The 13,678-nt window shown below is 40.1% G+C and overlaps 3 protein-coding genes across 3 annotated transcripts; 1 reads left to right on the plus strand and 2 right to left on the minus strand.

Annotated features, from left to right (window-relative positions):
* Positions 1 to 4,634: 4,634 nt before the first annotated feature.
* LOC141642813 (uncharacterized) lies at positions 4,635 to 6,124 on the minus strand. The gene has a single exon (XM_074451756.1). The coding sequence runs from the start codon at positions 5,986 to 5,988 to the stop codon at positions 4,957 to 4,959; it is 1,032 nt and encodes a 343-aa protein (XP_074307857.1). The 5' UTR covers positions 5,989 to 6,124; the 3' UTR covers positions 4,635 to 4,956.
* Positions 6,125 to 8,476: 2,352 nt separating this feature from the next.
* On the plus strand, positions 8,477 to 12,097 carry LOC141642812 (calcium-dependent protein kinase SK5-like). The gene is made up of 7 exons (XM_074451755.1): positions 8,477 to 9,138; positions 9,507 to 9,650; positions 10,128 to 10,280; positions 10,377 to 10,492; positions 11,091 to 11,258; positions 11,346 to 11,570; positions 11,854 to 12,097. Exons 1-7 carry the CDS (start codon positions 8,589 to 8,591, stop codon positions 11,977 to 11,979), a joined length of 1,482 nt encoding a protein of 493 aa, XP_074307856.1. The 5' UTR covers positions 8,477 to 8,588; the 3' UTR covers positions 11,980 to 12,097.
* A 98-nt stretch (positions 12,098 to 12,195) lies between these two features.
* On the minus strand, positions 12,196 to 13,294 carry LOC141642814 (uncharacterized). The gene is made up of 3 exons (XM_074451757.1): positions 12,879 to 13,294; positions 12,655 to 12,798; positions 12,196 to 12,543 (listed from the first exon to the last, which is right to left on the minus strand). The coding sequence occupies exons 1-3, from the start codon at positions 13,053 to 13,055 to the stop codon at positions 12,400 to 12,402; spliced, it is 465 nt and encodes a 154-aa protein (XP_074307858.1). The 5' UTR covers positions 13,056 to 13,294; the 3' UTR covers positions 12,196 to 12,399.
* Between the last annotated feature and the right edge of the window lie 384 nt (positions 13,295 to 13,678).

Genomic DNA, 13,678 nt, shown 5'->3' on the forward strand with positions numbered 1-13,678 from the left:
AAAATATCCGCGATTTGATAACGAGAAGAAATGTGTCGGACCCGTACTTCACCACGTTCGACTTTCTCACGAACAAAATGAATATCCATCTCAATATGCTTAGTACGCTGGTGTTGGACCGGGTTTCCTGACAGATAGATGGCACTGACGTTATCACAATAGACAAGAGTAGCCTTTGGCATGGGAACATGTAGCTCGACAAGTAGATTGCGGAGCCAACATGATTCGGCCACGACATTCGCGACCCCACGATACTCGGCCTCGGCACTCGATTTTGACACTGTTGGTTGTCGTTTAGAGGCCCACGACACCAAATTATTCCCGAGAAACACACAATATCCGGACGTTGACCGACGAGTATCCGGACACCCACCCCAATCGGCATCAGTATAGGCTGTTAGGTGCGATGGAGTGGATTTTTGAAGAAGGAGCCCACGGTGTAAGGTGCCAGCAACGTAGCGAATAACACGCTTCAAGGCAGCCATATGTTCATTCATCGGATTGTGCATAAAGAGGCATACCTGTTGTACCGCGTAGGATATGTCGGGTCTTGTAAAAGTAAGATACTGAAGAGCTCCGGCTAGACTACGGTACAATGTGGGATTATCATAAGGAATTGACGGCGAAGCACTTAATTTAGCCTTAGTATCAACCGGGGTGGCAGCCGGTTTGCACGATGACATGCCAGCCCTTTCAACGATCTCTGTAGCATATTTAGTTTGAGAAAGAAACATACCCGTTGATGACCTCGTGACGGAGATGCCCAAAAAATAATGGAGCGGACCGAGATCTTTCATAGCAAATTCCGATTGTAAGTCGCGCATTATACTTGTTCGAAGTGACTCACAAGAACAAGTTAAGATGATATCATCGACATAGAGCAATAAGTAAGCAGTTTGTTGACCTTGTCGAAGAATAAATAACGAATGATCGACTTTACTATGAATAAAACCAAGACGAGCAATATAATCTGCAAACCTTTTATACCAAGCTCGAGGAGCCTGTTTGAGACCGTAAAGAGACTTTTTGAGTAGACAAACATGGTCAGGCCGTGATTTGTCTCGATACCCAATCGGTTGATACATGTAAACTGTTTCATCAAGTGTCCCATGTAGAAAGGCGTTTTTAACGTCAAGTTGATTAATTGACCAAGATTTGGACAAAGCAATAGAGAGCACGGTTCGAATTGTAGCTGGCTTAACCACAGGACTGAACGTCTCTCCACAATCAATACCAACCTGTTGTGTTTTTCCGTCACCTACAAGACGGGCTTTATACCTTTCAAAAGAACCGTCAGAATTAAATTTATGACGATAAATCCACATCGATCGAATGACATTTACGTCCATAGGACGTGGAACCAAGACCCATGTCTTATTATTAATAAGAGCCGTATACTCGTCATCCATGGCCAGTTTCCAATTCGGGTCACTAAGGGCTATATTCGGATTTTTTGGAATGGGTGATATAGCTACTGTGTGAGACAAATTTTGGGGTGGCTTTGGTTTCGAGTATTTGGGATTTGGTCTGTAAATACCATGATCAGCGCGGGTTGTAGGTTTGGTTGGGGGAGGGAGAGAACGACTATTAGTGGAAGTCGTTGGTTGGGTGTGTACTGACGAACCAGGCTGGGTATGGTGACCAGGGGCGACACGGCTGGGTTGGGCAGGAGTGGACGCAGCTGGGCTAGGGGTAGGCTGGTTAGCAGGAGACACGGTCTGTGTTTGACGTGGCTGGGTGGAGGGCGAGGTCATGTGTCGAAGGACATAGGGAGAGACTTCGTCATCCAAAAAATCATAAGTATGTGTGTCGGGTCGATGAGAGGAAGCAAACGGAAAAACAGTTTCATCGAATAAGACATGACGACAAATAAGAATTTTATTAGTAGACATATCAAGACACTTGTATCCTCTATGATCTTTGGGATACCCAAGAAAAACACAAGGGGAGGAGCGAGGTTGAAGTTTGTTGATGGTTGTGGACGGTTTAAGAGGGAAACACAAACAACCAAAAACACGAAGGTGGCTATATGTGGGAGCACGATTATAGAGCAAACACAAGGGAATATTATAGGCAATGGGCTTACTAGGAAGGATGTTCGAAATATATGTGGCTAAGTCAAGAGCGTGATGCCAAAGGGTCACAGGTATAGAAGCGTGAAAAAGAATGGTTCGCATTATGTTATTAATAGAACGAATTTTGCGTTCGGCTTTCCCGTTTTGAGACGAGGTGTGAGGACAAGAGAGGCGATAAACGAGTCCCTGATCCGCACAAAATTGTTTAATTGGGCCGTTTACAAACTCCGTTCCATTGTCACATTGAATCGACTTTATTTTACGCTCGAATTGGGTTTGGACAAATTTATGAAATTTCAATAAAATGGAGGTGACTTCATTTTTATGAGCTATAGGAAAAGTCCATAAGAAATTGCAATAATCATCCAAAATCAATAAATAATACTTGTGATCGAGAGATCTTAATATTGGTGACGTCCATAAGTCACAATGAATAATATCAAATGGCAAATACGTATAAGAAATAGACTTAGCAAATGGTAATCGAACATGTTTTCCAAGAGGACATGAATGACAAAAAGAATTTTTGGAATTCAAATTACAATCAATCAATTTATTTTGCCTAATAATATGGAAAATTGGATCACCGGGATGACCCAAACGACTATGCCAAGTAGACGGAGCTAAGGCTGCATATGTTGATGGAGCGGCTGAAATGGGTGCATTGGATTTTGTAGTGGTAGAAATAGGATAGAGATCTCCCCGACTATTACACCTCATGAGACGATTCCCCGTCCGCAAGTCCTTCACACAAAAACCAAATGGGTCAAATTCAACGGTGACCTTGTTATCGGTGGTGAATTTTCTAACGGAAATTAGATTTTTAACTAAGGCGGGGGCATATAACACGTTTTTCAAAATCAAAGGTTGATGTGGTGTGGGTAGGGAAGTTTGTCCGTATCCTTTAATTGGAATTGACTGGCCATTTCCAACAATTATACCATTAGGAAAACTCGAATTAATAAAAGACGAGAGAGTACCTTGATCCGACGTCATATGAGACGTAGCACCGGTGTCCATGACCCACGGCTCAGGAGGCGTGAGTCCCAACGTGTACATCGCAGCCTCGATGTCCGTTTGAGTAGGCATCGAACCCGTAGCAGCATAAGCCTGGTTCGGCCTTGGTCCTAGAATACCTTGCTGGCTTCGTGGACCATAAGATGGTCTGACCCATGGACCGGAGGGGTATGGACACGGTGGGTAGCCCCAAGGAGAGGGAGGCCACTGCCACGGCCCATACCCGCCATTCCATTGCGCCGGTGTAGTTGGAGCATTCGCAGCAGGAGACGGAACAGAGGATTCCTGAGACGAGGAGCCCTTGCCTTTCCCACCTTTGTTGCTCTTCTTCTTACCACCACCCTGGCCACGATTGCCTTTCCCATTCGCAGCAGCTTTGGAGGATGGACCACCAGCATCCGTGTCGACAGAGCCTCGAGAGTACAAGGCCTCTGTTTCGCCTGTAGCAGCTTGCTTGGCGAGGCTGGCTTCTTCGAGAGTTAGCATAGAGCGCGCTCGATAGAAGGCCGGTAGAGGATCTTTTTGACGAATAATCGTCCCAACACTCTTATACGCCGGAGACAAACCAGAGACCAATTGAAGAACAAGTCGACTATCTGACACGGGTGCGCCGACATTTTTCAATTGGTCCGCCAAAGATTTTAATCGTTGGCAATAGGCAGAGACGGAGGAGAAATCCGCCATGTTGATGTGCGAAAACTCTTGCTCAAGAGTTACAGCACGAGAATTTTTGTTATCTTGAAAGATATCAGCGAGACGATCCCATGCCTCTTTAGCAGTGGACTCGGCCTCGATGATAGTTTCTAAGAGTTCGGTAGTGATGGTAGAGTAGATCCACTGGAGGACCGTCGCGTCGAGTGTTTCCCATAATTCCTGTTCATCAGCCGTGCTAGGCGCCTTTGGAGGTACCTTAGGGGTGACGATGTGGTGGAGAACACGATTAGACTTCGCATGATTCGTAAATAGCGCCACCCACAACGGGTATTGATCGTTGTCCATCCCTAGTTTGACGGGGATGTGATTGGTGATGTTATTTACGGCGAGCGCCGGATGAAATTGAGATTTCGCATCTGGTGCCATTTTTGTGACGTGAGGTCGGATAGTGGAGAGGAAGCGGAAGCAGTTGGTTGATCGATTAGGGTTCCTGATACCATAAAGGAATATAATCGGTGATTATTATTGACTGCATAGCAAAGCATATATACAGTAGGTTGTTAGCTAGGTTAGCTACAAATTAGGGAAGAATTACCTATACAAATAATCTAAGTTAGGTAACTAAATATTAGGTAAATAATTACATATATTTACTAATCTAATATTCTATCAATTAGTCATTAGTGTTGGTTTAATAGTTGGTTAATAGTCTAAAAGTCAAGTCTTTAGCTTAACTTCCTTCCCTTGAGTTCGACCCTTACTTCCACTTTACTATTGTTTTAGTTAGGAGTTAGTAGAGTCAAACTAAGGTTTATAAATTGTTAATTTGGTAGTTAACTCTACTATTTAACGACACCTAGTAATTCTCCTACCAATATCGTATACATTGCAAGCAAAAATAATAGTTTCTTCCATAGAAACCCCAATTTTTTTTTCTAACAAAGTGAATATAGTTCCATTAATTGCATGTGTACAACCCCGTTTCACCTCCATTTATCTCCATTAATGTTCTTGAACTATTTGTTACATACTACAAACAATATTGAAATGATGCCATTACAACCCCATATCATTTACCCAATCAAACATAGAAAAACGAAAAAAACATGGTTATAAAAGATGGAATGTTGAGATGATTTGACTCTATAAATCACACATACCCAACGATATTAGATAACTAGTGAATTTGGAGTAAAGTATGTATATGGCATTACAAAATAATACTCCCATTATCCTTGTCATGCCTATCCTTCTTATGGTCGCCACCACAAACTATAGTGAACTCAAACCCACATACCTTACCAAAACACCTAAACAATTTCCCACTTTCGGTCTTCGATCGTCGATGAACGCGTTTATTATGTCGGAGACCTGACCCGTTAACTCCACTATCTTTACCATACATTGTCATTGGATGGTGCAACTCTGTTTTCCACCTTTCAATCTTTGACATTACGCCTTCCTCGCTTTGCTCGTCTTCCCATTGCAGGATTGAGCTTTCAGCGTCCTCGTTTTTCTTCCCACGCCGGCCATGGGCGGCGGCTTTCGCCACCGAGGCCGGCAAATATAGCCCCTTGGCCACCGCGGCCGCCACAACAGACGGGGAAGGGCCCACGTCGGTACATAAGGAACCGCCGAGCGACGATGCGGGCCGGGTCATGGGCCCGTTCGTCTCGTGCATTGGCCCGGGAGTAGGACTTGGCCGATGCTCGTCCACGTCGGCCGCGGTCCATGAGCGCTCGCTCTTGACTCTGCGCATTGCGCCTTGTGGTGGGTCGGGCTTGGGTCGAGACTCAGGCACATCGAGCCCCGAGAGCGGCATGCTTCTTAAGGTCCCGTCCATGACGCTAACACCCACATTGAGGATCCCTTGTGGACGCCCTGACGGTCGTCGAATTTGGAGGGCCACTGCTCGTCGGGCTGTGCCTTTCGGGTTGGGGGTGGGTATGAGACTAGCGATTGAAACCCGAACTGACCCGACAACAACGTCACGGAGCCATGCTTGGGTGTATATCTCAACAACAAATGTGGTTGCTTCAGATTTAAGGAACCCGGGTGTGACACGGAAAACAAACTTGTCGTTCCATTCGGGGCAATTGTTCCCCTTGTGATCAACACGAGTCGTTTGTTTTCTTTCCGGGTCAACCCACCCAATAGCATACGTACTCATTGGTCCACATACGGGTGCAAGGTCCCGAGCTGATATTATGTTAATTTGTAGCAAATGAAATGGTTCTGTCATTGTTTTGCGATTGTAATAATTTTATTTGAAATTGAATAAACAAATTATGAAATTGATTATTCTTTTCAAATATCTCGTCGTCCTGAGGACGGCGAGGTGGGAGAAAAGATAGAAAAAATTGTTGGTAAGAGAAAAAGCTCTTATAATTCTAGATAGAAATGTGTGGAGAAAAAAGTTTATAAGAAAATAATTTCTGTTGTTACAACCTTTTCTCTCATAGTTGAAATTAGGTTAGGAAAAGTTTATGTGGGTTTTGTCAATCTAATTATAGATTGTATTTTTCCTGAAATGACATCTCTGTTCTATAAACATGGAGAATTGAACAACTAATTAAATGGCAATGGCAAGAGACAGAGATAAATTAAATATTATGCTGTCGTATGATTAAGCCAACCATAATTTCTTTTTTTAAACATCCAGCTTTTAGGACAACATGGTAAGAAGAGTTTAGTCAGGGATTCGATACTTGTCCATGAAATTGGAACAAACTCTTTGGCTAACCGAATACCCCATCGTAAAAGCACACACGACGAGGGAATTATACATTGTTGTTGTCGATAGACATTCCGGTTTACAACAACAACAAAATATTAATCATGTGGTTGAACTTTTTACACCGGATGTAACTAAATTTATGGTACAATATTTTGTTGTTGTCAATAATCAATCATCCTTTACCATTGCATTTTCATAACACGAATTTTTACATGTAAACAGTCACAACTTACGCCGCCTCAGCGCCTCTCACAACCAATTTAAATAATGTTAAAAAGGAAAGGAATTGTAAAATGTTATAACTTGTGACGGTCACAAATAAGAGTAGATATTTTCTGAATCCGTACAAAAAAACAAAAACAAAAAACTCACGTGGTTAAAGAAGCAACTTTTTTAGAGCGCAGTAGGCATGATAGAGCATCTTCCTGAGCAAAAACGTGAGACTATTATTGTAGCTTGTTCTCCATCTTAGGGTATGACATGGTGACTATTATTATATTCTCCGTATTCAACAAAATCATGTTTACGAAAGTATAATTAACAGCAAAAGGTCTCTTTTCAGACGAACTATTTCATCTGAAGGCTTCAGATGGGATTTATAATTGTCACATCTAGGGGTGCTAACGAGCCGAGCCGAGCCCGAGCTTGGCCTTGCTCGGCTTGTGCTCAAGAACTAAAACTCGAGCTCGAGCCGATCTCGAGCTTACCCGAGCTTGAAAAAAATGTGCTCGTTATAAAGCTTGCGAGCTTTAACGCGAGCTCGAGCCAAACTCGAGCCCAAATCGAGCCTATATAAAACTGTTTATTTTTTTATTTTTTTCTTTCGATATTTTCAATAACAAGGCTCAAGGGTTATAAGTAAAAATATTTGGCAAATCAGCGTGACATTTGATATGTGTGATACAAAAATATAATTATGATAAAATATTTTTATAAAGTATCAGTAATATCTTATGTAATCAAACAAATTAAATTTCCGCTCATGAGCTTTTCGAGTCGAGCCAGCCTTTGCTCGGCTTGACTCGTTAAGCTCTCGAGCCGAGTCCGAGCCCGAGCCGAGCTCGTACGAGCCGAGCTTTGACCGAGCTTTGACCGAGCCGATCTCGAGTAGCTCGCGAGCTGTCTCGGCTCATTAACACCCCTAGTCACATCTAACCATAAAAATGATCACATAAGGTTAGTATAAAGCCTTGAGACGAAATAGACCATATGAAGTGAGAATTAGTGAATAAACCAAGGTTGAAAATTCCTCAGCCTAATAATCTGGTACTTGCTTAAACATGTTTACCTAATACGGAGTACAAGTTGATTCATTCATTCAATAACGTTAGGAGCTACTTGCCAACTTCATCTATGGAGTAAATGAATGGAATTACGGGTGCAAACGTTTTGGCTTTTTAATGCTAACAAAAAAAAAAAAAAATTGCCAATCAGCTTCAGGGTCGAGGTTAAACTATATGTAGAGAATGAGTTCACATAAGATCTAATAGCAAAGTCACATTTCATATAGCGACTCTTGTACCGAAAAAAAATAAAAACGTGTGAATATTTTATTGGGGAACAAAATAAAACCGCTCTATGACACGACTTTATTTCTGAACCTACATAAACCAATTCTCGAAATTTTTCACCCCAAGTCCCCAACCACTATTCCCCATTTTTTTGTAGCATTAACGGAAAAGAAAAAAAAAAGATCCCACAAATAAAAGACACGGTAATCAATAAAACATGGTTTAGCTAGTGTTACGGCTTCTTGGTAACTTTGTTTTTCAAAAAGTAGTCACATCTGACAATAAAATGTTTTTAAACCACGTCTTATTGATTAAGACGAAAATAGCCCATGTTAAAGTGACCAACTCGTATGGTAAACCGGGGTATACGTTAGAAACTTTCATCATTCTATGATGTACTACGGAGTATATTATACTAGTAGCCCAAAACGACAAGTACCCCACTTAAAAACTTCTGACAAAGCTCCAACAAACATACCACAACTTGGTGTATTATTAACATTTTCAAACCATGACTGGTACAACTCTTCCCTCTATTCTCTCTTCAACTCTCCATCTCCTATTTCTCAACTCTTTCTCATCCACCAAAACACCATGACAATCACCAAAACCACCTCTGTTAAATTCTCAAAACCCACCTCTGTTCTCCCCTATGAGACACCCTACCTTAATGATCTTTACACCCTTGGCAAAATCCTCGGGCAAGGCCAATACGGAACCACCTATTTATGCACAGAGATTTCCACTGGACTCGAATATGCCTGCAAATCGATACCCAAGAGGAAGCTCTTGTGTCGAGACGACTGTGACGATGTTTGGAGAGAAATACAGATAATGCACCATTTAGCTGAATGCCGGAATGTGGTGACTATAAAGGGTGCTTATGAGGACTCCACTCATGTTCACTTGGTTATGGAGTTGTGTCAAGGTGGGGAGTTGTTTGATCGGATTGTAGCTAAAGGGCAGTATAATGAGCGGGAGGCAGCAAAGTTGATGAGCACCATTGTTGGGGTTGTTGAAGCTTGTCATTCGTTGGGGGTTATTCATAGAGATCTCAAGCCAGAGAATTTCTTATTTAAGAGCATTGACGGGGATTCTCCCCTTCAAAGTATTGACTTTGGCCTCTCTGTATTCTATCAGCCAGGTATTGCCTTCCTCATGCTCTCCTTTTGTTTGAATTATTTCTTCCCAGAAACATTTATACGAGATGGTCTTACAACCGACACTTGCATCCAAGGGTCACGATAACCTTTCATATACAATGTTGTTCGTTTCCTAGAGTAGGGCAATCGAGTCACTTAGGCCAGTATCGTGCCGGATCATTGAAATCATACAGTATCATATTGTGTTTGGGTATATCCAGGTCAATATCCTTTGGAGGAAGCGACTATTTTTTGCGACAAATGTGATAGTCACATTATAATTAAGACACCAAACACCAAACACCAAATGTAGAAAGAAAGGATGAGAAAAGCTCTGGAACTTACCCTTGGTGCTGTTTTCTATTTTCAGGAGATACATTCTCAGATGTTGTAGGGAGTCCATTCTATGTTGCACCGGAAGTGTTGTTAAAGCTCTACGGGCCAGAAGCTGATGTTTGGAGTGCAGGGGTCATACTTTACATATTGCTCTGTGGAGTTCCACCTTTCTGGGCAGGTAAGTCGGAGCAAAATTGTGTCATTTATAGCAATCAGAGATGTACCAAGAACAAACACTTGTTCTGAGAATATAACTATAGAAACAAAATAGGCCCTTTACCGATCTCCTCTCCATTTCCTTCCAAGCAGAAAATATGTCTTTTTTCCTTCTTCTGTCGCCCTTTTTTCTCCAAATCACTCCATCCACAGGCATGATATAAATGTTTTAAACACATTTTCTAGGTCCATGATTGTCTAAAACCTTTGTGAATGACTCATGACAAATTCACCATATTCTAACAGGAACATTTACTCAATGTCTCAAAAGGTTACCACTTACCACCAACCGCGAAGTAAGGGGTTGGCTTAACCATGTATTGAAAGCAAAATGAAGTTGTTATTAGATGATACTTCGTACATAATAGTGCATCTTTAAATTTGTTTTCACATAATAGAACTGCTGACTAGAAAATGTTGTTGTGAACTTTCATTTCAGAAACTGATGCCGGAATCTTCAAGCAAGTACTGAAAGGAAAGCTAGATTTTGAAACCCAACCATGGCCAAATATATCAGATGGTGCAAAAGATCTAATTAGAAAGATGCTTGAAAGGAATCCCAAGAAGAGACTCACAGCTTATCAAGTGTTGTGTAATACACCTAAGACTCATCTTATAAGCTCACACATCAGAATGTTATATTCTTATTAAGAGTCTCGTCAGTAACATAAGCTGTTTTTTCTAACAGGTCATCCATGGATAGTTGATGAGACTAGTGTGCCAGACAAACCTCTTGATTCTGCTGTTTTATCGCGCCTCAAACAATTTTCAGCCATGAACAAGCTAAAGAAGATGGCTTGCAGGGTAAAGACATTTTTCTAAATTATTAACTACATAAAGATATACACTTTCTGAAACTTCATATGGTTCAAGTAGCAAGTTTTTAGCATTATATGGTTTACAAGGATAGCAATACACACTTTCGATGCACAGATGGCTTAATTAATGTCTTCATAAACAAATTGTGTGTTCCCAATCCAAAACTACGGTTGCATTTATCCACCCCCTTTGTGCCACCATAGGCCCAAGCTTTTTTACACTGTCGTAATATTACAACTGCTCTAGTATGAGACAGTCCAATCATAGTAGAGTGACTCAATAGGAGAGTAACCCAAAGCTAAATTATAAAAATACTTGTATTTATGTTATCATTCACATTTACTTTGACACAATCATTTTATTATAATGAAAATGGACATATTTAAGTAGAGTTACTCAGCTCAAATATGACCGTCGTCATTATAAATCATGTTGTCAAAATAAAATTACTTACAGGATTATACTTATCAATGTTTTTTCTAAGATGGACATACTGTCAATGGGTAAATTTACTGATGAGACGTCCTAAACTACTACAATTTGTGATGATTATATTCTAGAAAATCTGACCACACGTCTGCAGGTCATTGCAGAGAGACTGTCTGAAGAAGAAATTGGTGGATTGAAGGAGCTGTTTAAGAAAATAGACAAAGATCAAAGTGGATCTATAACATTTGAAGAATTGAGAGACGGCCTACAGCGGGTCGACTCCAAGATAAGAGAGTCAGAAATTGTAGATCTCATGAATGCAGTAAGGAACATAATATATTAATACAAAAGCATGGATATTTCTTCAACTAAACCATTACTAATTCAAACATGAATTTTCTTATGTCAGGCAGATGTTGATGAAAATGGAACCTTAGACTATGGAGAATTTCTCGCAGCTACCCTGCACCTAAACAAGGTGGATAGAGAGGAGAATTTAGCATCAGCATTTTCCTACTTTGATAAAGATGGAAGTGGGTATATAACCATTGATGAGCTTCAACAAGCATGCAAAGAACTCGGGCTGAGTGCCCTTAACCTCGAGGAAATGATCAAAGAGATTGATCTAGATGATGTAAGTTTCGTCTCAAAATCCATTAACATGTTGAGAATATTCATATTTTTGGCCTAAAAGTAAGTGTCGAGTCAAGTCGTGTCGTGTCAAAATGTAGGCGGCATAGTGTTGGAGTAAAATATTAGCAAAAGCACGGGATAATCTTATTATCAGTACATGGATCAAAACCCATTGTTTTCGTATTTGATGAAGCGATTTTCAAACTTAGAATTGTCAAGTTCTTCACCAAACGGTCAAACAAGCACCATCTGACTAGCTTTAATATGTAAATGATGTGGTTCAGGATGGGCAAATAGACTACGGAGAATTTGTGGCTATGATGAGAAAGGCAGATGGAGGAGGTGGAAGGAGAACAATTAGAGGTGGTATAAATTGGGAAGATGCTGTTGAAATCCTAGAGGCTGCATAAACAAACATCTGAAACAAGCATCATCGGGAAGTAGTAATTCTCTTCAATCAGAAAATCAGACTAACCATGTGATTCAATTATCTCTAGGAGACATTTGATATAAACTGAAACAAAACAATCACCCTGACTCCAATTGTGCATGTTTGTTTGTCCAAGCATTAAAAAAAAAAAAAAAAAAAAAAAAAAAAAAAAAAAAAAAAAAAACGCTTGATACTCTTTGTCACATATTAAAGGCTATTATTTTTGGGAAGATACCATCTATGTTGATGAATGCGACACTACACACATATTTATAAAGATATATGCATCAATCATTTGAACAACAAGAACAAATTACATGAAGAAAATCACTCATCATGATGTCGAAACGCTTTATTCACTTGAGCAAGAGATCATGCATTCTGAGTTAAAATAGACAGACTAAAGTTTGCTGGTTACGGGAAGATACTTGGTATGACGTCCCTGCGCAACCATCTTGCCATTAGCTTTTTTCCTCAACTCTACGCTAACAACACCAATTGATTTGCCAACACGTAAAACCTTGGCTTCTATTTCGATTTCCTCCTGTATCACCACAATATACGCAGCAGCTCCATTGATTGAATGAAATAATTAATTAATTAATTAATTAATTAATTAATTAATGGTAATTAAAGAGAAAAGGAGGAAAAGTACATTAAGTATGGCAGCATCAAGGTAGGAGACATTAATTTCAACAGAAACGCCAGTAGAAGGAGCACCAACAGTAAAAATAACAGCGGATCCAATCAAATCAACGAGCGAAGCAATCGCACCTCCATGTAAAGTATTTGCAGTGTTCTGTAGTTCAAACTCAAATGAATCAAATGAATAATAAAACCCTAATTAATTAGATAAATTGAAATTGAAATTGAAGGTACCAGGAGACGAGGAGGAACTTTGAAGGTGCAAAGGATGCGACCAGGTTCAATGAGAGTGACCTGGAGACCATGGACTATAAAGGGGTCGAATAATTTGTAGGGAAGTTTGTCGATTTTTGTGGCTTCGACTTCTTTGCCTTGTTTCTCTAGGTACTTTTTAATGCTTTCAAACTCCATTTTCTACTTCTTCTTCTTTCACTTTCCTTGACTTTCTCTGCCCATCTACTACTACTCCAGCTATCAGCTACCTAGATTACTAGATTCATTGCTCTTCTTGGGTCCATACTACTACTCCATACCCTTACGCTTGCCAAACTGATCCAACCACACAAATTTAACTCCAATTGTTTCAACGTTCAAGAGTAATAGTTCATCTATTTTAAATAACCTTCCATATTTTCCTTTTGTCTATGCATAATAGCTTTCATATTTCATCCTTTAGTAAAGTTTAATGGTTACTAGTTTGAATGTCCGTGCATTGCAACGGGGTAATTAACTTATTTATAATGCAAAAAAAAAAAACGTTATAAGGGTTTAATGTTTACATTCTACTAGTATTGGTGTCCGGCTTCGTCCGGGCTACCTCTACTTACCATTAAATTTTTTTTAATTAAATAAAAATACTTAAAGTTGCAAAACTCATAAATTTATCATTAATATATTTTTCTATGACATGTCCTAAAATTACGATGAAATAAATTTTGAGACAAATTCACTACTCCCGCTATTAATATTTACCCTTATTAATGAAACAATAGTAATAACATTTCACTACTTGCTTATAATCATTGTTACTTTCA

The sequence above is a fragment of the Silene latifolia genome, chromosome 2 (assembly GCF_048544455.1).
Source record: "Silene latifolia isolate original U9 population chromosome 2, ASM4854445v1, whole genome shotgun sequence".
NCBI classification, from domain to species: domain Eukaryota; kingdom Viridiplantae; phylum Streptophyta; class Magnoliopsida; order Caryophyllales; family Caryophyllaceae; genus Silene; species Silene latifolia.

What these genes read in the sequence shown, in the direction of transcription:
- LOC141642814 (XM_074451757.1), bottom strand. Translation starts at nt 13,055, where the DNA reads ATGGAGTTTGAAAGCATTAAAAAGTACCTAGAGAAACAAGGCAAAGAA. An exon ending in AAGTTCCTCCTCGTCTCCTG is followed by an intron (nt 12,799 to 12,878) that starts GTACCTTCAATT and finishes TTTGAACTACAG; the next exon opens with AACACTGCAAATACTTTACA. An exon ending in TTGATGCTGCCATACTTAAT is followed by an intron (nt 12,544 to 12,654) that starts GTACTTTTCCTC and finishes GTGGTGATACAG; the next exon opens with GAGGAAATCGAAATAGAAGC.
- LOC141642813 (XM_074451756.1), bottom strand. Translation starts at nt 5,988, where the DNA reads ATGACAGAACCATTTCATTTGCTACAAATTAACATAATATCAGCTCGG.
- LOC141642812 (XM_074451755.1), top strand. Translation starts at nt 8,589, where the DNA reads ATGACAATCACCAAAACCACCTCTGTTAAATTCTCAAAACCCACCTCT. An exon ending in CACAGCTTATCAAGTGTTGT is followed by an intron (nt 10,281 to 10,376) that starts GTAATACACCTA and finishes TTTTTCTAACAG; the next exon opens with GTCATCCATGGATAGTTGAT. An exon ending in TAAAGAAGATGGCTTGCAGG is followed by an intron (nt 10,493 to 11,090) that starts GTAAAGACATTT and finishes ACACGTCTGCAG; the next exon opens with GTCATTGCAGAGAGACTGTC.